General features: G+C 33.4%; 2 protein-coding genes and 1 pseudogene across 6 annotated transcripts; 2 read left to right on the top strand and 1 right to left on the bottom strand.

Moving 5' to 3' along the window:
- LOC100777140 (putative E3 ubiquitin-protein ligase RF298) lies at positions 1 to 4,340 on the top strand. Of its 4 annotated transcripts, XM_041009972.1 has the most exons (5): positions 61 to 209; positions 536 to 574; positions 817 to 2,938; positions 3,032 to 3,080; positions 3,526 to 3,720. In XM_041009972.1, exons 3-5 carry the CDS (start codon positions 821 to 823, stop codon positions 3,567 to 3,569), a joined length of 2,211 nt encoding a protein of 736 aa, XP_040865906.1. In that variant the 5' UTR covers positions 61 to 209; positions 536 to 574; positions 817 to 820; the 3' UTR covers positions 3,570 to 3,720. The 4 variants fall into 4 exon arrangements, with proteins under 4 accessions (XP_006597553.1, XP_040865906.1, XP_025981510.1 ...); XM_006597490.3 differs by lacking the exon at positions 3,032 to 3,080 and having other exon boundaries at positions 1 to 209; positions 3,660 to 4,340; XM_026125725.2 differs by lacking the exon at positions 3,032 to 3,080 and having other exon boundaries at positions 62 to 209; positions 3,526 to 4,340.
- A 5,895-nt stretch (positions 4,341 to 10,235) lies between these two features.
- On the top strand, positions 10,236 to 12,635 carry LOC100776616 (uncharacterized). The gene is made up of 4 exons (XM_003547177.5): positions 10,236 to 11,201; positions 11,458 to 11,665; positions 11,748 to 11,877; positions 11,985 to 12,635. Exons 1-4 carry the CDS (start codon positions 10,351 to 10,353, stop codon positions 12,266 to 12,268), a joined length of 1,473 nt encoding a protein of 490 aa, XP_003547225.1. The 5' UTR covers positions 10,236 to 10,350; the 3' UTR covers positions 12,269 to 12,635.
- Positions 12,636 to 21,462: 8,827 nt separating this feature from the next.
- On the bottom strand, positions 21,463 to 22,685 carry LOC100776606 (uncharacterized; annotated as a pseudogene). Its single transcript, XR_001385194.3, has one exon. The product of XR_001385194.3 is annotated as an uncharacterized protein (transcript).
- Between the last annotated feature and the right edge of the window lie 1,539 nt (positions 22,686 to 24,224).

The raw sequence follows: 24,224 nt of genomic DNA, 5'->3' as shown, positions 1-24,224 counted from the left end.
ATTGCACACAGTGCTAACCTAGTTAGTAATTACCATAGAGAGACGTTCTACGTTTAAAAGTCTTTTTAATTTAAGGCTTAAAGCTCTTGCAGCCTCAGCATAATAAAATAAAGGAAGAATAAAACAAAAAACTGTGGATTTTCTTTCTAATTCTCCTATGTTCTAAGATCAATCTTACCTTTGATTTGTTCCAAATTTGCTTCAATCGGGTACGTCTGGATCGTTAAATACTGTTATAACTCTGGTTTTTCTCTTCCGCGTCTATTGGGGATCTTCTGTGTATTCAGGGGCTGCCAATAATATTGAAAATATAATTTTCTTTGATCACTTTTCTGATCCGTGACTGTGTGTAGAGTATTGATATGTCATTGAATTCATTTCGGTACTTTCAGTTTTCTCTCTTTTTCATCTGGGTATTTTCTAAATGCTGTGAGCACTGGGTCTTGGTAGCTTTTGTTTTTTTTCTATTTCTCTTATTTTTTTTCTGTTCGATTATTGATTGATTGATTGTTTTTTCTCAATCTAAACGTTTCAGGAACTCACATATTCTAGGCTGCAATACTGAGATTCAGAGGTAATGGATTTTCTTCTTAAATTCACTCATTGAATTATAATTCAGTTAGTTTTTTCTTCTTTTCCTTTTCCTTGGTCGATAATATTAGAAAGTTTATTTCGAATTTCCCCGATCAATTTTAATTTTCACATTATCCCTTTTAAAGAAACTTGTATTTGGATTCAGTAAATTTTGGATGCTTGTGAATGATGCTAAATAAATTCATAAAACTTGACGATATATATATTAATTCTGGTTTGCAGATAAATGGCATCATTGGTAGCCAGTGGTAGCAGTCAAATGGCTCCGTCAGTTTCTGTCCAAGAAAAAGGGAGTAGGAATAAGAGAAAATTCAGGGCTGATCCACCTTTAGGTGAACCAAATAAGATTATTCCTTTACCTCAACATGAAAGCCTCAGCTATGAGTTTTCTGCTGAAAAGTTTGAAATAACCCCAGGTCATGGACAAGTTAGTGCTTCTGGCATGTGCAGTGTAAGCCAAGATCATTCTGATGCGTTGAAGCTTGACCTTGGATTGTCTAGTCCTGTAGCTTCATCTGATGTCAGGATTAGCCAACCAAAGGAGGAACTTGAGGTAGATGAATTCCATGATGCCGATTGGAGTGATCTCACTGAAGCCCAATTGGAAGAACTTGTTCTGAGCAATTTGGACACCATTTTCAAGAGTGCAATTAAAAAAATTGTTGCGTGTGGCTACATTGAAGACGTTGCTACAAAGGCCATCTTAAGGTCTGGCATTTGTTATGGATGTAAAGATGCTGTGTCTAATGTAGTTGACAATGGTTTAGCATTTCTTAGAAATGGCCAAGAGATTAATCCTTCACGAGAGCATTATTTTGAAGATTTAGTGCAACTAGAGAAGTATATTTTGGCTGAATTGGTCTGTGTTCTTCGAGAGGTTAGGCCATTGTTCAGTACCGGGGATGCAATGTGGCGTTTGCTAATTTGTGACATGAACGTGTCACTTGCTTGTGCAATGGATGGTGACCCTTCAAGCAGTTTAGGTAGTGATGGCATTGCTGATGGCTGTTCTTCTGTTCAGACTGAATCACAGTCAAAATTAGAAACAAAAGGTCCTGAATTGAGTCTTCCAAGTCCTTGTAAATCAGTCTCCTCAGGTTCTCAACCTAAGAAATCCTCTGTGGAAGGAAATACTGGTTTGGACAAGTCAAAGAATTCTCAAATTCTTGTTGGACCATCGGAGAAAGAGGCTGCAAATTCTGGACGTGATTCTATTGATAAATCATCTAGTACTTCTGGGACATCTCAATCTCCTTTGGTGGAAGAAAAGTGTGGAAATATTAGAAAGGTCCATTCCAGTAGCACTAAGAGAGACTACATTCTTCGACAAAAGTCATTCCACATGGAAAAAGGCTATCGAACATATGGGTCTAAAGGGTCTTCAAGAGGAGGAAGACTGAATGGTTTAAATGGATTAATCTTGGATAAAAAACTTAAATCTGTATCTGAGCCTACTACCATAAACTTAAAGAGTGCATCCATAAACATAAGTAAGGCAATGGGAGTTGATGTGACACAAGACAATTTAAATGCTGATTTTTCATCTAATGATGGACCATCAACCCCCACTGCATTTAGTCTGGATTCTACTGTTACTGTTTCTCGGTCAACCAACACTTTATCTTCAGTGCACGATGGAAATATACCTGCAGTTGGTAGCTCAAACGTATTATCAGCTACAGATACTAATCTTTCTCTTTCTTTGTCTTCAAATAGTAAGTCTCCTACAACACCTGTCTGCTGCAATAATAAGCCACCTAATAGTAGTTGTATGGGGATACTGCATGACAGGTCCCTGGGGAAGTGGATACCCCAAGATAGAAAGGATGAGATGATTTTGAAGCTAGTTCCAAGGGTTCAGGAGCTGCAAAATCAGCTTCAAGAATGGACAGAGTGGGCAAATCAGAAGGTTATGCAGGCAGCTCGTCGGCTGTGTAAGGATAAGGCTGAGCTTAAGACATTGAGACAAGAGAAAGATGAAGTTGAACGTCTTAAAAAAGAAAAACAATCTCTAGAGGAAAACACTATGAAGAAGATTTCTGAGATGGAAAATGCCTTGTCTAAAGCAAGTGCACAGGTAGAACGAACCAATGCTGATGTCCGGAAATTTGAGGTGGAAAATGCTGCACTGAGGAAAGAGATGGAGGCTGCTAAGTTACGAGCGGCAGAATCAGCCACAAGCTATCAAGAGGTCTCAAGGAGGGAAAAGAAGACCCAAATGAAGTTTCAATCATGGGAGAAGCAGAAATCCTTGTTTCAGGAAGAGCTAATGACTGAAAAACACAAATTGGCTCAGTTGCAGCAAGAATTAGAGCAAGCTAAAGTGCAACAGCAGCAAGTTGAGGTATACTATTTCAAGCTTATTCTAACTGCTTTTCAACGTGCTTTTTATTTTGTAATGGTTCACCTGATATCTATGCTAACATATATGGCTCAGGTTGTAATTTGCTCCCAGTTGTTCAATATAAAAGCCTTGTCCCTAAAAAGTAAGAACTTTAGTTAGGGAGTAATTATCTGAAATTTCAAAATTTCCCAACTCTCATTTTATGCTCAGAAATAAATGAAATAAATTTGAATTGACACGCATTGACATTTTATTTGTTATTCATCTCTATGCATGGTTTAACCATTGACATTGTTACCATTAGAATGAGTGGGTAGTGCCTGTATTAAATGAATCAAAATGTTTTCCCCTTTCCATGGTGTTAGCTAACAAGGTCATATCCTTCTTACCTTCTAAAAGGTCAAGAATTGAAATGCCTTCCCTCACCAAGAAATTAATGCATATGATGATATATCATCTTTATTCTGTCCTCGTGCATCTTGTTTGATTCATACTTTGAAGGTTCTATTCATCTTGTGGTGGCAAGACTTGTCTTTTAGTTAAAGTATTGATTCCAGAACCACAAAAATGTAAATATTGTTTTACAGAAGTGAAACATGAGAGTACAGTTTGGTACACGTGCATCACTTGAGATTCTGCCGGTGCCACCATATTCAATGTGTAAATGCCAAATGAGTTTAGTTATGAAGTCTGTTCTCATCATAAAGGAAAAATATCACAGGCTAGGTGGCAGCAGGCAGCAAAGGCAAAAGAAGAACTCCTCCTGCAGGCCAGTTCTATAAGAAAAGAAAGGGAACAAATTGAGGAGTCAGCAAAATCAAAGGAGGACATGATCAAACTAAAAGCAGAGGAGAATCTGCACAGGTACAGAAATGGCATCCAGAAACTTGAAAAGGAAATTGTGCAACTGAGGCAGAAGACCGACTCTTCCAAAATTGCTGCACTGAGAAGGGGAATTGATGGAAACTATGCCAGCAGCTGTATGGACATGAAAGGCACGGCTCTGAGAGAATCGCAGGCCACTTTTATCTCAGAACTGGTTTCAAATTTAAATGACTGCTCTTTGATAGGGGGTGTAAAACGGGAAAGAGAATGTGTCATGTGCCTTTCTGCGGAGATGTCTGTTGTATTCCTCCCATGTGCTCATCAGGTAGTTTGCACAACATGCAATGAGCTCCATGAGAAACAAGGAATGCAAGACTGTCCTTCTTGCAGGAGCCCCATCCAGAGGCGTATTTTTGTTCGTTTTGCCCGTACATAATTTATTTACTTGAATGAAATGAGTGTTTTGAATAATGTCTGTTGGGACACTCTTGCAAAGAATAATGCATTCAGAATTATGCATCTCGAGTTTAAGATACATTAAGTTGCTTTCAATGCCAAGTTTGATTTTTCTGTTGCAGCTTTCTTTCTTTTTCTTCTGATGTTCTGGTTTTGCTTGAACTTCTCTTATTCTCTCATGAAGCTACGCCTGTCTTTCTCGTTTAAATATAATGCTCAGCTCTTTACTTTTTCATCCTCATTAGTAATATATAATTTTTTTGGCTCAGAACAAAAATCTGACTAACATTTGCTTAACATGAACATCAAAATGGAGATTTTGGTCCCATAATGAGAAGGCCACAACTTGCTCATTCAGAATTAAAAAGCAAGATGGAGTAGATGAATAATCTTAAAAAATAAAGCAAAGTAAACATCATATCTACAGATATTCTTTACTGAAATTAAATTATGATAGAATGTACGAGCTGCAAGGTATACACAATGCGTCGATTCCTAAATAAAATTCTAAAACTTGTTAGAATGAAACTCTCTGTTTCTAATGAAAATTACAAAATATCATTAAGCTGGAAAAAGCCATAACATTTTGAAATTTGACAATATTTTGGACTGGTTTATTATATTTAATTTATAGACAACATTGGTTGCTTGTCGGAAGTCTTAAATTCTATCTCGTGTTTGCAAACTGCTTTCTTAGAGTAAAACTGAAATACCTTATGGGAAAAATGTAGTTGAAGAGCCATTTTGAAATAGTACAAGATTGGGAGCAAGGTTTCAAAAACATTAAACATGAGTTGCATTGTCTTACTATTATTGATCTTATTTGGTTCAAACAAGATTGCTTTGTAATCTATAAAAAAAAGATGAGTTGCTTTGTGTGACGTGACTGCAATGTTTTGATTGCAACTGCATTAGGCCATGATTGTAACCCACGACGGTTGCAACTCCACTGAGATCAAAGTTTAAACCATTGGATCACTACAGCAGTAGTTAGGTTGAGATTTCTTTCTGTAGCCGTATCCATTTCATTGTTTTCATTCTCTTCATTACCCTTGTGGTTGCCACTTCCATTAGTTTCTTCGTAGGAGGGGAATGAATATCCTCTCACACAAGATTTTCACATAATCGTATCATATGAAAAAATTGTCTTTCTTAATTTTCACATAGACTAATATAGATTTTGATAATAGCCCTCCTATTCAATGCATATGAAAATAGAGAAATAGGTACAGAATTTATTCGATAAGATAATATGAAAATCTCACATGAGAGTATCCACACCCTTGTAGAAGAAAGATGCTTGTGAGATGGAGATCACACAAGAAGCTGCACCTGTAAATTAACATCCTTTCATGAAAATGCACATCTTGGCAACAAATTGTTATTTTGCGCTTGAGCTCACTACAAGTCTATAGTATTAAAAATGTAACATGAAATCACTCACGTCTTTACTAAAAACTTAAACTTTTGAAATTAATGATTCATGTCACGGTAACAGAGTATCAAGTACTTTAGAGTTTGATCCTTGTCATCCTTATTCCTGTAATAAAAAATTTGAATTTCAAGCATAAGGTAGGTGAGCTTTTGTATTATCCATGTTTCTAGTTTAAAAGGATCTTGTGTGATGATGTTGAAGCTATAATATAAAACTATTTACGTGCCTTCACCTGATAGCTTGAGATTTTAAATTTTTTTTTTACTTCATGATATTTAGACCTTTTGTATATTGAGAAATTCTATAATATCCTTGAAAATGTAAGGATTCTGATATTACATTTTGAGAATCTCTCTTAGTGTGCCTAATTAAACTCATTCAATTAAACTAGCGTACCCCATTGTCCAGAGGCTCTTCGCTATGCGAAGGTATGAGGGAGGGATATTGTACGCAGTCTTACCCTTGCATACGCAAAGAGACTGTTTCTGGATTCGAACCCATGACCAACAAGTCACCAAGACACAACTTTACCGCTGCACCAGGGCTCGCCCTCAATTAAACTCATTCAATTATTGAAAAAAAAAAGAACTGTACTAAAATTCTTAGATTTTTTAAAATATAGTAACTAGTGGCGGTACATATTTTGTGTCTTGTGAGAGCTAGCTTTGACACAATGATAAGGTATTAAGGTTGCTCTCCTTCTCCATTCCGCTCCAATCAAATCACAAGAAGCAAATGAATCCATTGATGAAAAAGATTCAAGGCAAACAAGTTTCATAGGAGCTACATCATGTGCTAAATGGAGAAGGAAAAAGATGAATGAAGACACCACTTCAAGTAGAAGATGAGTCTAAAAGAAGTTCACTACCATAGAAAGTAATGAATAAAAGCTTAAAGGTAGAAGAAGATGAATGAAGGGAGAGAAAGAGAAGAACATAAAATTTAATGCTTCTAAAGAAGTCTGAACTTTGAAATTTAATTCTCAAATGTTCAAATCAAGAGATCACAACTAACAAGTTTAATCTTGGAAATAGTCTTTGTTTACAAGGATAAAGATATGTACACGTGCACTAGATTGGCCATATATATTTTGTGATCCTCTTGAATTTTTCTTTTAGGACACGGCCTTTTTGCTAAGGAATGTAATATTGGTGATTTCTTTGTTTGTATGCGTAAGGTGCACCTTCATTGCTCCAATTGTATGTTCTACGTTATTTTGGAGGTATTTAATATTCTTACCAGTGAATTGGAATATTGCAATTTACGGTGGATTCAAATGTTGAGATCATGCAGCATTTCTGCTACCTTGCAAAAGTACATGCGATTTCTTTTGTATGTCCATTTAACATGATTATGAAAAGTCAATAAATGTGAACTAGCTGGTAAGGAATGGATAAGGATGTTGGTTTGATTCTCATTGTCAATGTGAAAATCTTGTTAATGATACTTCTGTAAGTTCTCATTAAATCTTGAAGCATATACTGGTCATGATGAGTTCCTAGGATCAATTCACCTAAATTTTATTTTATAAAAAAAAAAAACATGATTATAAAAGGCTTTCATGGTTGCATATATTTCACCTAAATTTTCGATCCTTTTTTGGTAAGTAAGGACTTTTCTATATCTGTTTAACTTTTGTAGACTGTAGCATTCATCATCCTCTAGTTGCTTGTGTACAGGGCAATACGATCGTTTCGTCCTTGTCCTGCTTGTCCATAATATTTTGGCATTTCCTTTGATGCAAGTATCGAGCATCTTATTCCAATACCCTCCGTTGACTAGCCAATGACAATTCAGCATGTGGCATGTTTTCCAGGAATCTTTTGTTGACTGTACATAATAATTCCCAAAATTTTATTAACTCAATTTTAAATTGTATTTTTTTTATGTAAGTTTTAAATTGTATTCTTTTGTTGACGAAATGTTTGCAACTTTGCATATCACTAATGCTGAAGTAGAATCATTACACGAAGAATTGAAAAACAAACACAAAAGAAAATCCACTAAAATAGAATCCAGACGTGGATGTTTGATTTTCAGGTGAAACAAACTTGAGACAAAAGTAATTTTGTCAAAAGAATTAAGGTCTTCACTCTTATTTTTATCTGTTTGATTTATGTTGGAATACACATTCAGTATTTCTAACTTTAATCCAAACATACACATACATGAAGAGTACTCCAAATTAGTCAATAATATATATATTATCTTTGATAAAAGGAGGAGTATGCTTGGGTTCTAAGCTAATTAAGAATCTTGTGAGGTGCTTATGATACACAAACCATGGCAAGGCATGCAACAATTAAGCTAGTAAGTAAGTGGAGGCCATTTACATATGGGCAGCATAGTGATGAGATACATATCAAGAGTTGATGTGTCCAAGAGCAATGTGTTGTGTACTCAACTTCTGATTCAAGAACCTGCACCCTTAGGATGAACGGGGGCGTGAACAGCGCCATCGTCACCTTCAGGGACAATCTCACTTGTGTGTGGAGAGTGGAAGTAATATAAGAATTGTTAGTAAAACCAGGATTAAACCTTTGTGCAGTGCTCTAATTCTCTTCTCTCTCTACATACTCAGTCGTATATATGCATGAAACTTATTTTCTACATCATTCAATCATTAACTATATGAGATTATCAAGTTTGATACATTACTGATGTACATCAAGCCATTTTAGATAACTATTTAAGAATCTCATTATTTGTGGATCTTTGTAGCAACTATCAAGTACTTTGATTAATAATCATTCACTCCGTATTTGTTTCATTTAGCTTGCTAAAAATATTGACAGTTAAGTCAGACAGAAAATTGATTCAGGAAACTTACTTTAACTTTCTAAGTTTCATAACCTGATTAGAATCTTCCTTAGAAGATTCCCATATAAATTTTTTGATCAATTACGAACTACCTACGCTCGAGCGATATTATACAATCTTACATCTATTGTTAGTCATGCTTATTGCAATAGATTAAAGGCCTCGCTGATTTAATATCATCAATATCTACTTGATCTTCTAACTAACTAGCTAATGTCTAACTAACTAGCTAACTAACCATTGTTAGTATCAATCTTTTAACTAAAAATTTCTGAAAAATCTTTTGAGCGCCAAGTTTTATACTTAACTGAGAAGGGTTTAAAATTTTCAGCTTAGCATTTATCCATTGGTCACAATTCAATCTATTTCTTGTGACTCAATTGTTCACTTCAAAGGTAGGGTCTTTGTTGTCTAATAATAGTGTGCAAAAATTATTAGTGGTTAGTATTTAATATGTTGCATGGGATTTTTTTTTATAAAAAAAAGAAGAACTTAGAAGATATCAACTAAAAGAGTACATATATTTAAAATTAGAAAGAGGCATATAAATAATTCGATCAAAAGAGAATTTAAATTTGAAATTAAAGAGAGAGATAAAAAAAACACGGGTCAGGTGTGAGATTACTCTTTCATTGAGAGTGCCAAGACTACTCTCTATAAAACTCTGTTTAGTCTAATTCAAATATTTAATACTATTACTAGTAAAGCTCCTATCATTGTTTATTAGTAATGTAGTTTACTAACACTAAGGGTAAAATTATTCTTCATATAAATTGTAAAGTGTATCATAAGAGTTTACCTATTGAAACAACTGCATGATGATTTTACATTGGTGTGGTCTTCAGATCTTGTCTGTCTCTCTCGCTACCTACGTTATTGACTTTTGGTTTAGTGAAAAGGACTCTAAAAAAATCTCTGTTTTCCAACTATCCTTTTGAGGGTTAGAATAGCTCAATCCAAATGACAATTGCATACTGCATATACAAATTTTATCAAGAGATTATTATGATAAGTTTAGGTTTTTTTTTTTTAAAGAGCACAAATATTTTCTCTGGGAAGCAATTCTACTCAAGTTTGATAGGATTATTATAAACAACAAACTCTTTTTCTGAGCAGTTAAGGTAGCTGCATATCAAAAGCTCAAAGTCAAGATCATTGGTTAAGCTGGAACAATCCTATGCCAGATGATTCATATACTCGGTGATAAAGTTTATGTTGTTTAAAAAATTATAAGACAGATATAATATTTATTAATAACAGCTCTCTGACCAGGTTAAGAGGAATGTATAATTAATTTTTTTTATGTTCTGGACATAAATAACAATACTTGCAATTAAATTATAGCTTTCTATAGTACATCCGAGAAAGCTAAGATTTCAACTCACATATTATATAAGAAAAGTATAAATCTGCATCAGCATACCCAATGGATGCTATGCCGTAAAAAATGTCCGCAAATCACGGGATGTATATGGAGGCTTCTACTCCACTGGGCATTGGCTGACCCTACTTAAAAAAACCATTAGTTAATCTATGCAAATTTTTTGTAATGTTTTTGCTATTATTAATTAATATAAAAACAGGATGTTAGTTAACTTATCTGCTCTTGTTGGTAGCAGTTGGCCTTGTTTTCTTCTGTTGGAAAAGAAGCTCAACAACATAGCGCCATTGTCAACTCTTCTGACTCTATCTACCTCCCTCCATGGAGTAGTTAGGACCTAATTTTGTCTCCACTTATTCCATATATTGGCTCGTTTGTATGATGTGCCACAAATTAAGGTGCTGAAAGAAAGAATGAACATTTTATGAAATCAGAAACATTGAATTTTTATTTTTCTTCCCAATAACCAGTTTGTTAGATTGTTTCCCTGGTAAGATGTTTGGTGTCATTAGAAGAAAACTCCGGCACCTTTATTCAAGGATATTGTGGCTACTATGGAAGCGCCCCAGGTCTAAAGTTGTTATCAAAAGGTTTAGAAAATTGAACTTTAAGGGTCACCATAAAGCAGAATTGTGTAAAAACAAATCTACAAGTGACCCAAATGGCCTCTTAGTTGAGTCTCAATCTGGAAGGGCTATTAGGATTGCTACATTCAATGTAGCAATGTTTTCACTTGCACCTGCTGTTTCAGAATTTAATGAATGGGTTGTCTCCAATCATGAGAATGGATCTAACAAGAAGAGTCTTCTTGCAAAGGGTGATTTTCCTAAGAGTATATTAAAGCAATCTCCATTGCATGCCTCTCTGGACAAGGCTCAGAGTCTTTCTGACTCCGAGATTCTGCCACGTTCGAATTTGAAGGTTTCTATCAATCTCCCTGACAATGAGATTTCATTGGCAAATAGTAGATTGCTTGCTTCAATAGAGAGCAAAGAGGGCACATCAGATACAATTATGGGAAATGTTTCTGGCAGGCATCAAGTTCCAGCAAGGTCTCCTGTGTGCTTTCCTTTCATTATGAATTACTGTGAGGGCACTGAGAGATTCACATGCAGCAGAAGCATCCTGGAAGTCCTGAGAGAGATTGATGCTGATGTGCTGGCCCTGCAGGATGTGAAGGCAGAGGAAGAGAAGAACATGAAGCCTCTTTCTGATTTGGCAGCTGCCTTGGGGATGAAATATGTGTTTGCTGAAAGTTGGGCTCCAGAATATGGAAATGCCATCTTGTCCAAATGGCCAATTAAGAAGTGGAGAGTTCAGAAGATTGCTGATGATGATGATTTCAGGTGCTTTATTCCTCCCACATTTTCATTGAAATAATAATTGCCACTTTTCAGTTTTCATCATGAAAGTAGTTAGTTATTATTTTCATCTTTCGGGGGCAGGTCAGCCCCTCAAATCAATATTCATGCCTTGAAATATTAGTCTTTGACTCTCGATTGGAGATACCTAGGACGACAACAAAAGAATCATGAAAGTAGTTAGTTTATTACTATTTGTAACGACGGCTAAGTTGCACTGCCAATTGTTTGTGTGATGCAGGAATGTTTTGAAGGCTACAGTTGATGTGCCCTGGGCAGGAGAAATAAATTTTCACTCTACTCAACTTGACCACTTAGATGAGAATTGGAGAATGAAGCAAGTACATGCAATAATTCGCTCCAATGACCCTCCTCATATCTTGGCAGGAGGTCTAAATTCTCTATATGGAGCAGATTACTCATCAGAGAGATGGACAGACATTTTTAAGGTATGTTCTTAGTTCACACAACTAATACATTAAAATGAGTTTCTTTTTCACACCCATCTTAGAGAATTTGTTTATATTGTAGTATTATGAGAAACTTGGAAAGCCTAGGCCAAGGTCAGAAGTGATGAACTTCGTGAAATCAAAAGGCTATGTTGATGCAAAGGATTATGCAGGAGAATGCGAGCCCATTGCAATCATTGCCAAAGGCCAAAGTATTTTTATTTTACATTTTTACTTACTCAATTGCTTCTTTGCTTACTAAACTTATTTATTATTATGATTGTTCATGCTTCAAAGTTTAATTTGAGTGCTGAAATAGATGTGCAGGGGACATGCAAGTATGGCACAAGAGTGGATTACATTTTGGCTTCCCCAAACTCACACTACAAATATGTACCAGGGTCCTACTCAGTCATTTCATCTAAAGGAACTTCTGATCACCATATAGTGAAAGTGGACATTATGAAAGTAAATGCATCTGCTCAGAAAAATGCCATTAGACAGTGCAGGAAACTAAAGAGGAAAGTTGTGAAAATAACACCACCATGTTCTGCAACAGGTGTAAGGGAATCAACCCCACCTCCCAAAATATTTGTGCCATAAGAAATTGATTGATAGAAGTGATATGGTATATTTGGATAAACAATGTATTTTCAGTTAGCTATAAAGTCAAAGTGGTATGGCCATGCAATGGAGTTTGACATTTCTTGGTGCCCTTGATTGAGCCTCAAATCGATGAGGTTTCCAAATCCCATACATGTATAATACTATTGCATTATTTCCCTTTCCACTCATTTTTGTACCTTGTCCTTGCTCGATGCTTCATATAAATAATTCAGTTCAGGGTATGATAACTGCACCAAACTGTACAAATAATTCAGTTCAGGGTGGATAATTCTGTATGTAAATATCCAATTACTTTTAACAACATCTTGCATCATATTGCAAGTAATTTAAATATTAAATTAATTTCAAGCAATAGTTGAGTTTATTTTGGTCTTGGCAACAGGAGATACTGATATTTACGATTCAAACCACTTGTGCCACTTGATGAGAATTGACTACGGATTTCCCACATTGACTTCCAACAAATATAGTGCATGAGTATATAATTAGCTTCTGTTTGGATTAGGAATTTAAAAAATTCAGGGAATTTGAAATGTCTAGAATTTGAATTGCTTTGATTTTAATTTTCTTTATTTTTTAAATGCTTTGTTTGGATAAATCAATACAAATTTCTTCAATTTTAAATTTTTTGTTTGGATAGGGCAATTCAATTTCCTCCATATGCAAAATTTCAATTTTATATTCTAAATAGATGAAATTTTAATACTAAACTTTATAGAAAACAAACACAAGCTAATTTTGAAATATTAATTAAAAAATATTTTTTAATAATTTAAAAATATAAAATATTGATAATTTTAACTAGAGTTGTTTTGCCTAACCACAACCAGTAATGTTTTTAAACTGACACCAACTAAGGTTATTTTTCGATCGACATCAAATAAGATTTTTTTGTCAAAGTGTGCCGGAAATATTTGTCAGCTGACATCAGCTGGAGCTATTTTTCGACTAACGTTGGTTGAGTCTATTTTTCAACCGATGTTGGTTAGGTTTTTTTACCAACATCGGCTAGGGTTTGTTTGGCCGGCCTAAAAAATTATGACAAAAAAATCTACTAAATATCGGCTAAAAAATAGCTTGGTCGATGCCGACCAATAGAACCTACCCAATGTCAGTTGAAAAACATCATTGGTCAACGTTGACCAAAAAATCCCTAGTCGAAGTTGGCTAAAAAATAGTCCTAACCAATGTCAGACCAAAAATCCTACCCAACATCGACTATAAAATAGCCTTGGCTGATGTTGGTTAAAAAATAGCTCTAACTGATGTTGACCAAAAAAACTCTAGTTGATGTCAACGGTAAGAACTTAGTCGATGTCAACTAAAAATAGTCATACCCGATGTCGGTAAAAAATACCTAGCTGATGTTAGCAAAAAAAATCCTAACCAGCATCAACCAAAAAACCTAGTTAATATGGTTAAGAAATAAATCTGGCTGATGTTAGCCAGAAAACCCTAGTCGATGTCGATAAAAAAATCTTAACCGATGTCGGTTAAGAAAATCTAGTTGACATCAGCCAATACATCCTAGCTAACATCGACTGAAAAATAACCCTAACCGATATTGGCTACAAAATAGCTTTGGATGATGTTGGCTGGAAATGTGACACCCTCTACCCCTCACATATATACTAATAAGGAATAAAAAAAATTCAAATATTAATTAAAAGTATTTTTAAAATATTTTTTTTTAAACAAGTCTTTCAAAGGGGAAAAAGGCTCACATTCATTTTCTTCTACATCATATTCAAACTTGTCCAAATAAATAATAAAGTATTCTCGACTCAACAAGGTCTTCATACAATTAATATAGAACCTATATCCTAATGTCACATTCTATCAGAGCGTTGTGTTCTCGTGTCCTCTAGCATGAGGTTCTTCATAGTCATCCACCTATTCATCTGCTCCCCCGAACACAAAGTTCAAGATCATCACAGGATCCAAACACAAACAACAAATCGGGAGTGAGTTATCACATTGCTAACTACTAGAGAGAAACAACACAACATATAGTAGCCAAATACAATTTACTTAGCATATCTCACATTATTTCATCACTTTGTCATTCATCAATCACACTTTTCATCCATCAATTACACCTTTCAATCATCAATCACTATACACAGAAATCACACACTCCGATCAAGACATAATAACACATCAATTTCATAATAAACAATTAGCAAGCGTATGCGACAGTTATGCTAAGACTCAAGCCTATATGCAATGTGGTACCATGTCAGTGAAAAACCACACTGGGGCGCTTAGGAGTACATAACAAGACACACCACACAATGGGTTTGTCAGGTCACTCTCACTAAGTAAGATCATAGGGAGACCAGTCAGGGTCACGATGTTTTGCGAGAATGCTCCAACCATATGAGATCAGCATAGGCTTAAAGGAGCACTCAAACCCGGTGACCCCCAAGGCCTACACTCCGAAGAGTCCGTCAGGGCCTCTCCCTCCTGATTCAGGTCCAACCCCTAAAATAATTTTTGCATGCAGACACTGCTCATGAATTATACAATACCCACGACCTTACACTCGTGTTTTAAACACGTTCAACACAATCGCACTATGATTTAACATTGGCTCCTAAATAGGAAACCTACATTTTCTCTTTAACACTGCGCATCAACGCTTTTCTCAAGATAACACTGGTCGGGTTATTGTACAATTCATAGCTTACAACACAAGTAATTTCACATCAAGTGTTAACTACACACTTATCCACAACTAGAACTCATTCACAATTTCACTTCTCATAGTGTGACAATCCACCATCACATGTTTACATGTATCTCACAAATTAACACATGTTCAACTTTACACTTATACTCAATCTCAATAACAATATTATAATCTCGAAGCAACATATTCTTCTACAATTCATCACATACTCACAATTTGAATCATCATTTCATATCCTCAATATAACAATTTATATAAAACACTATCACAACATTAGGACTAAAACCCCTTAACTAATATTACACAATTATATCAAAATCATAGGTCGAAATATACAAATATCAAGAACACAATTTATCAAGCAATTTTCATTAGGACATCAATATTTTATTTATAATCATAAAGGAAAAATTGCAATTTAATAAACATCTCAAAATAAAACCTCAATTTAATCCTCTAAGGATCCCTACACATGTTCTCACTAATCCCCAACTGTGAATAACTCATCCCTTACCTCTGAGCGGACTCGCGTGTCTTCAGCCAGGGATAGCAACATCTTTAGCGGTTCCCTGAAATTCTTTCAGTTATTCCTCCGACTGCTCCGATAGAATTCCCAAACGTCAGAGAGACGGAGAAGAGATTGAAACCTCCACTTATACTGTCTTCATGCGATTCCTTTTTCTCCTTCCACGAATATTATCTCGCAAATCCCAACGGTGGAAGCGTGCGGAATTGAATTTCGAACAACATATCCAAATTTCACAATAATCCAACGGTTAACGAAACCGGGATCGTAGTTTTACCAAGACAGCTCTGGGTTTCTGCGGGAAAGAAAAAGGCTACAATGCGAAGGGTGTTTCTCTCAGTTCAGACATGATATCAAAATTCCCAACGGTGAGAATGCTCGGAATTCTGTTGCGAACATGATACTCAAATTTCACGACGATCCAACGGTGAACGGGTTCGAGATCGTCGTTTTTCTGAGACTGGTTTGGTGGGCTGCGGGAAAAAGAAAGGGTTTTGAGAGGAGAAGGGGAAAAACGAAAATGAGACCAAAAAGGAGGCAGCTGACTTAACATAACTATTTATACCTAGGGTACTCAGCCTATTATTTGCTCTATATTTATTTATTTATTTATTTTTTTACTAAAAAGCTTTTTAAATTTATTTACGAAAAATTGGGATGTTATAGGAAAAACTTAGTTGATGTTGACTGAAAAACCCTAGTAGGTGGCTACTCAAAAGTTAGTCATGACCGATGTCGGTAGAAAAAATCTAGCCAACGTCAGCCAAAAAAATATTGATCAACATCAACTAAAAAACCTGGTTGACAACTGCAAAAAAAATCATTGGCCAACGTTAGCAAAAAATTCTCATGACTGACGTCAGTAAGAAAATAACCCTAACCAACATCATCTAAAAAAATTCTTAGTCGACATCGGTAAAAAATAACTTTGGTTAACATCATACAAAAAAATTTAAACCGAAAAAACCTCGGCCAATATCAGTGAAAAACAACTTATGTCAATGTCGGCCGTAAAAACTTTGGTCACTCATAATTGCGAATGTTGAGCGACAAAAGAATCGCGAGTAAGAAAATGAGTTAAAATGAACATCTCTAAAAAAAGAATTTCAAATTCTATATTTTTTAAAAAAATTTGAAATCTCACTATTTTAATCAATCAAAATGATTTATAAAAATATTAAAAATTAAATCTCCTTTCAAATATTTTATCAAAATAAGTTATTTCATCATGAATCATTTTAAATTTCTTAAAAAATGAATTTCTTTACTGAATTATTCCATCCAAATTTTTTTTCGTATTTGACATATGTAAGATCATAAATCAACTTTATTATAAGGAGTGCCTGAGGAACCTAATCAAATTTCGTATCTTTTTAAGTCTCAGAACACAATTAGCCCATTATGTCCCGTTGAGTACCTACCCTGCAAAATTTACACACAAGTTATGAAGTCCCAAGAGTGCTTTTGGAAATATCAGCCCAATTTTTAGACTAGAGCTTAGATTTAAATTTTGAGCTTGAATTTAACTAAAGCTTTTTTTTTAAGTTTGATTAGATCATAATTTGATTTAGGTTTAATTCGCAAGAAATCCAAAAGAATAGAAATTTATCAAGTTTTGGCCTCATTTTAAAAATATGAATTGAATTTGAATTTTTTTTTGTTTGGTTTGCTAAAACCTGCCACCCACGTCAGTAACCTGTTTTATCACCTCTATAGTCTTTACTAATAACTTGCAAGTTATTTGTATGAATTAAAACTAAATAATAATAATAATAATAATAATAATAATAATAATAATAATAATAATAATAATAATCTGCTTATTATTAATAGGCTAAAATATATTTTTGATTTCTCATCTTATTTTTTATTTCAGATTAATTTTCTAAAATTAAAAAGTTTCACTGTAGTAAGTGTATATGTTAAATCAAATTGAGTCTTTCATTAGTTTTTTACCCAAATGATATTAATTTCAGTTAAAGTGGTGGATATGTGAAATTTCATACAGATTGCCACATGTCATCAAGTTAATAAAGTTAATGTGATGAACTTGCGAAAGAATTAAATGAGTCTAACAAGGACTAAAGTGAAAAATTTTAAATTTGACTAAATTTAAATGAAAAAAAATGATGAGGGTGAAAAGTATATTTTAGTCTTAGTGTTATTATTAAATAAAAATAAATCATGTGTCTTTAAAAAAATAAAATACAATAGATTAAAGAAGAAAATAAAAAAAATAGTTAGATCAACATACATTATTTTTTTTTTATCTATTTGACTTATTATGTCAAATTTTAAAAATAAATAAATGGAGATACAGTAAAATTTTAAGAAGCTTAAAAGTTAATTATTTAAAATATATATTTATATGATGTATTAAGATTCAAAATTTAAAATTAATTTAGGATTTAAATTTGAATTAATTAATTTAAACAATAATAGTGAGAGGAATTAAATATATAAATAAAAACTTAACTTGATATAATTATTTTTTAAAAAATTACGTAATTTAATTAGATAAATAATACTTAAAAAATAGGATTAAATATTTAAATTTATAAATATGATATTCAATAAAATCAAATATTATTATTTTACCCATCAAAATAAAACATTGAACTATACTAGTGAAAAAAATAAATTGGGGATAACGTGTAGATGGGCTTGGTAAAAGGTGCAATTCACGTAAACGTTAGTCAACCAAATCAGGCTTTTGTTATGTCCACTTTCTCTTTTTTTTCTTAGTACACTCTCATTTGTTTTTTTTTTTAACTTTAATTATCATATATACCATTTATACTCATGTATCCTATATGTATGTGAGGTAAAAGTTCATACACTTCCACACTATTGCTTCTTACACTTTTCATTGCATTATGAAAAAATTCATTCCCCCATATAAAATTTGTTTCCTGCACTTTTCATTGAATTATGAAAAAGTTTATTATGGATTCTTTAATCTGTATTTTACACAGAAAAAAAAAATAATACCGATGTACCTCTATTAGCAATCAAACCAACTATCATCACAACCACCACTGTCATACCTACGTAAAACTTACACCTTGACCAAAGCAGCACAATGAACCTCTCACCACAATGAAAAAATCAGAAGAAACCGAGAACACAAAGAATGGGCGTGCTACCGTAAAAAAGTAACTTAAAAGGAAGAAGAAAACACCTAAGGGTATTTTTGGGATTTTATTTTATTGCAGGGTGCACAAGCAATATGCTGGTGCACCTAACAACAGACTATATTGTACCATAGTCGTGTGGACCAGGCTTGTGAAATTCATGGGCTTCCAGAGAACTGGGCTAAAATATCTTCCACACAAGAATAGGTAGGGGGGGTTAAACAAAAAACTCTAGTATTTTACTTGGGTGGTTGTGAATCTGAGATTCATTTACCCAACTTCATTTATTTGTAGGGGGTCCTACAAAATACATTAAATACAATACTCATTTCTTTTCATGCTTCTTGAACGTAGCATGTATAATTTGCTTCAGTTCTTGCAGGATAATCCAATGTCATTTTCAACATTCCAAAATATTTGTACACCACTACACACTATAACCTTTCTCGGCCATGGATATTAGTAGGTTAGTAAGGGTATATTTTACAAGATATTTGAATTAATTTTTAAATTTTTTTATTAATTAAAAAATTTGTTTGATTGTTTAGTAAATAAATCATTTTAATAATTTTTAATATTTTTTTAGATGCTATTTAAAGTATTATTTTTTAAAATATTAATTTTTAACTTTTTTATTTATTTATTTTTGTCCTTAAATATTTATTACATTTTCTTTTTAATCTTATCTATTTAAAGTAAATTTTTATTATTCTTTTTGTTTTTGTAGTTTTATATTTTTTAGTTACTTTAATAAATAATATAACCAAACACTTATTATTCCATATAATAGTTTTTTTAACTTTTAGCTACCATCTCTTTTTCAGCTTTCAATTAATTGTTCCAGTTAATTTTATTAAGTATTATAAAAAATAGAAACACTCATCGTTACTTAATGTTATTTTGGGGAATATGTTCATTATGATACGTTTTTGTCAGGTCTTGTTTTTTTTATATAGGCAAAAGAAAATATTAATAAAAATCAAAAGGCACAACAAGCATAAAAAGAAAGATAAACAGATACAAACTATAACATAAAAAGTGACTACTAAACCTCCCTTCTTTCCAACCATGTCCTCTCCTTCTCAGTTACCTAATCCCAACGCAGAAGAAGAATTAAAAAGAAATGCGCATTGTCTGCTTCTTAACTCTGGATCTACGGTTGTGACTTGTGAGAATTATAAACATTGTACAAGGAAGAAGGAATAAAGACAAAAAAAATCCAAATTTTAAACCTTTTCCCTTTGGTTGCACAACCATACCTTCAATGTTTCAGAACCAATTTCCTGACCAAAAAAACAATGGAATACTTATCTCCGATATGATGGAAATTTCGATCCAAATTTTATAAGTGAATTTTTTAAGTTATTCTTTTTATGTTTTTAACATTATTTTTTATTTCGAAGATGTGATATTTACATATAATTTTACTTAAAAAAATTATATTTTTATTTAATTATGTGTAAAATAAACATTATTTTTTATTATTAAGAAGCCGTTGGTTATAATTTCTTAAAAAAAAAATACATATTTTAGTTTCTTCACCAAAAAAACTCTTGAAAGAAAAAGAGATGCTCTAAACTTAACAAATTAGAAACCCATTTGCATTCATGTCACTCTAATAAAAAGAAGAAAAAAAAACAATTTAAAAAAATCCAGCGGAGCTGCTTGAATTCATTGTGATCGTCATTGGGTTGTTTTTGTCAATTAATTAAAAATAATTCAAATTCCAATTAATATAATTTCACATTAAAACATATAAATGAGCAACAAACCCTCACTCCTTACATTAATTTTGAGATTAAGTTAAACTTATCAGATTATTCATTCTGTATCAGAAATGATTCAAATTCCACGTTAAGTATATAATGTGGTTCATCTGTGAACCATTTAACCTATGGGTCCACAGTAGAAAGCGCCACAAAGTTTATTTATTTATTTTCTAAATTTATTTCAATTCAAAACTATTTTACATAATCAAATTCTTTTCCAAATCAATTTAGAAAAACAGTCACCGAATCAATTGAGAATTTCGTTCACACGGAACAGTCATAATTAAAGAAGACACAACACTAAAATAAAGAGAGAAAAAAAAAGTTAAAGCTGACAAAAAATTTTAGTTTGAGAAAAGTGTATCATGATTCTCCTTGTCCACGGGTAGTTTTTAAGTGATTTTAAATTCTTTTGAAAGGAATAAATTTGTTCTTTTATTTTTATATTTTGCTGTCTTTTTATTTTCTGGAATTGAATATTTTGTTCTGTCTTTGAATTGAACTGCAGAAAGAGAGAATGCCTTTAGGCTTAGGCAACCTGGGTTTCTGCCAGAAGCAATAAGAATAGAAAAATACAACAGCTGCTGACATTTGAACATACAATGACACAACTCTTCACCAAACACCACACCAAATTATGGAGGATTTTCGTCTCTCCTCAAAACAAAAGACAGAAAATTATAGACCATGATTTTATGGCCGAGTATTTTTTTATCTCATCAAAATTATTTTAGAGAATGTTAACTAATATTTCGCAGTTGGAAATGTACAAAACATAACCCAATCTTCTCTACCAAACGTTGGTGAGATGGTGGGGACTTGACCAAGGCCAACCATTCCATGATAAAAAATATGCACCGGGAAAATAATTCAGTATCATGCAACCTATACTGTTTCAATATTATTATGTATATAATAAGCTAGTTTGTTTTTCTAATTTAATTCATGATAATTCTTTCTTTCTGTTCACGGAGACTTTTTTTCTCGGATTATTTCAAAATGAAACAAAGTAAACAAAACTAGTAAGAAAAACGAAACAACGTCAAAGATAATCTGAATCTGGCCAAATTTCCCTATTTTAATTTTTTCACTTTACATTACAAAAGGGTGGGTACACAGACCTACAAGCAGAATCCCTTTTTAGCCCACATAATTAACAACCCCATAATACACTTCCGGAAATTTTACAAATCAAACACCCCATCTCCCTCCCTTCTTTCTTCTTCTTTTTTTTTTTTACTTTTAGTTTATTTATTTTCTCCATTCTAATCTGAAATTACAACCTAAACTTGCCCTTAACAACCAACCTCCACCACAACAACCACAAGATCTTACAATCTTACAAGATGTCATAAACTAATCCAAACTTCTTTTATTAACACTTTGGCCCCCAAACTTTCCCCAATTCCAGATCCGCCCTCCCGTTTAAAAAAATCACGGTCAGGTCAGGACTCCAAAATCAGAGGGAGCGTAACGGAGAAGCAGAAGATTCTAGATTAATGAACAGAACGAAGAAAGGAAGCCAAGGTAGGTTAAAATTGGGACCCGAAACCCAGAAATGGACGCGAATCGGCTCATTCAAGCCGAAGAAGACGCCTGAGATCACGGGTCGCGGAGTCGGCAACCGCAACCGCCGGCTGCTTCTTCGAAAACGACGGCAAGGGCAGCGCGGTCGGCGATGGCGACACCGAGAACGCCGATCCGGCGTAAACCTGGCGTCCGGACCTGAAATCCACGATCCGGATCTGCTTCTGAACCATATCCGGGTCAGGTCCGAGCCTCTGGGTACCAACGACGACCAAATTGTCACCTTCCTTCTTCAAAGCCCCGGTTTTCAGCTTCGAATCGAGCGACTCCCCCCTCCGGAGAATGGTGACCTTCTCCATCTCCAACCTCGAAAACCTCGAATCATCGAAGCTGGGCCTTTTCTCCACAACCCGTTTTCTCTGTTCGGGTCGGGTAACCGGCTTCCGCGTGCCCCTGAAGTAATTGTTGTTGTGTGTCCCAGAGGTTCTTCTCCGGGAAAACCCCGCCGGTGGAACAGCGATGCGGTGGGTGAAACAATCTTGTGGCCGTAGAACCTCCGTGCCCATGGTGTAGAATTTATGAAACTGGAAAAAAAAGAGAAGGGTGGTGTAGATCTGAAGGAGGTTAGAATTTAGTTTCCTTGTTTAGCATATGTGGTTGGCCCTCCTCGGAAACAAGGAAAGGAGGAAGGGGCAAAATGGGAAGAAAAGAGAGAGGGGGTCGGGTATAGGAAGGGAGAGAGAGGGTGAAGGGTAATATATAGGGGAGAAAGAGGAAGGAGACAAAGGTGGGTTTCCACCTACTTTGCGATGCGCGTGAAGAGAGAGATAGTGGGTTTCATTTCACAAGTGGAACGGGTTCTTTCCGTTAACGCTCGACGTCACACTCTTTTTTCTTCCTTTCTTACTCTGTTTGACGTCAGGGAACGGCACCGTGTAGGCTCGGTTAGTTGTCATTCTCGGTGGGGTCCAGGTGAGGTTGCCCAATAATTTTGCAATTTCCAAGATTTTTCTTTTTTCTATTAAAATAAAATTGATGTATATTTTGGCCATCTTCAACGATGTGTAAAAGTGGTAGGAGAGGTTAGCCTGCTAAATCATTATGCACTCTTTTTCATTTTTTAAAAATATTTAATATTTTAACATTTTAAAATCTAATTAATACATTGTTCTTAAATATATTATTTAATATCCCATATTAATAACATAAGCATTATTAGAGATTAAGACATTAAATAAGGATATAATAAATTTTAATTTTATTAAATATTTCTTAATCTATATGTAATATTTTTAAACATCATGAGAAAGAAGTAGTAGTAATAATGAAAATCTCACTTGATACTAATCAATGTTTGATCCAAGTGATATTAGACTTCATTTTTTTATGTTAAGTTTTGAATTTGAGTATTGTGGATGACAAAAACTTATTTGGAATATTTTAAAATTTTAATATAATAATTGTTATTAATTTTAGTTCAAAAATTATTAGTATAAAAATTTGTTTGAATTAAAATATTTGTGATAATATATATATATATATGGAATTTTTGCGTCGTGATATATTAATATCGTTGAAATAATTGAATAAAAAATTTATGCTTGTTTTGAGAATTGAATCTACATGAGATATTTTTATGATAAAAGAGACACTGAGACATCATGCAATATAAATTCGACTCGTAGACCTTTTGAAAAATTTATGATCCCAAACGCTTCTAAGAATTAAACAATTAAGTCTAGTGATTCTCAAAACTACTAAGTTGTGGTATTTGTTTGTTTAAGAATTGAATTTAGTGAATTGTTGGTATTATAATTTTGTGTGGATGTTTTATAAACATGTATATGTTACTTTAATTTAATTTTGCATATATCATGATTGAATTTTTCGATTACCACACCGAATGAGAATATTATTTGCAAATTTTTTTGAAATTTGCTTTATTCACTAAGATTATTATTTTATTAAAAGTATTATTTCCAAAATTCGAGAAATAAGTTTTTGAGACAAAGAAGAATAAAAGAAAAGATTTAGTTCATTAGTAGTTAAACTTTGCAATTGTTCATATTTGGGAATAAAAGTATTTATTTATGCAATAACTCATTTATTATAAAATTTTAGTATTTTAAACCATTGAAAATTTTACATTCTTATTGTATAGACTTTTTAAAGTATATTTTTATTGTAATAAAGGACGGTTAAGAAAAAAAATCTTATTAAAAATTATGAATCAGATATTTTATATCAATAGTATAAAAAAAATGATCACCTACTCCCTGCTGAC

This window comes from Glycine max, chromosome 15, assembly GCF_000004515.6.
Source record: "Glycine max cultivar Williams 82 chromosome 15, Glycine_max_v4.0, whole genome shotgun sequence".
Taxonomy (NCBI): domain Eukaryota; kingdom Viridiplantae; phylum Streptophyta; class Magnoliopsida; order Fabales; family Fabaceae; genus Glycine; species Glycine max.
Note: the sequence above shows the minus strand (reverse complement) of the source record. Positions and strands in the feature narration are given on the sequence as shown.

What these genes read in the sequence shown, in the direction of transcription:
- LOC100777140 (XM_006597490.3), top strand. Translation starts at nt 821, where the DNA reads ATGGCATCATTGGTAGCCAGTGGTAGCAGTCAAATGGCTCCGTCAGTT. An exon ending in TGCAACAGCAGCAAGTTGAG is followed by an intron (nt 2,939 to 3,659) that starts GTATACTATTTC and finishes AAAATATCACAG; the next exon opens with GCTAGGTGGCAGCAGGCAGC.
- LOC100776616 (XM_003547177.5), top strand. Translation starts at nt 10,351, where the DNA reads ATGTTTGGTGTCATTAGAAGAAAACTCCGGCACCTTTATTCAAGGATA. An exon ending in GCTGATGATGATGATTTCAG is followed by an intron (nt 11,202 to 11,457) that starts GTGCTTTATTCC and finishes TGTGTGATGCAG; the next exon opens with GAATGTTTTGAAGGCTACAG. An exon ending in AATCATTGCCAAAGGCCAAA is followed by an intron (nt 11,878 to 11,984) that starts GTATTTTTATTT and finishes GTGCTGAAATAG; the next exon opens with ATGTGCAGGGGACATGCAAG.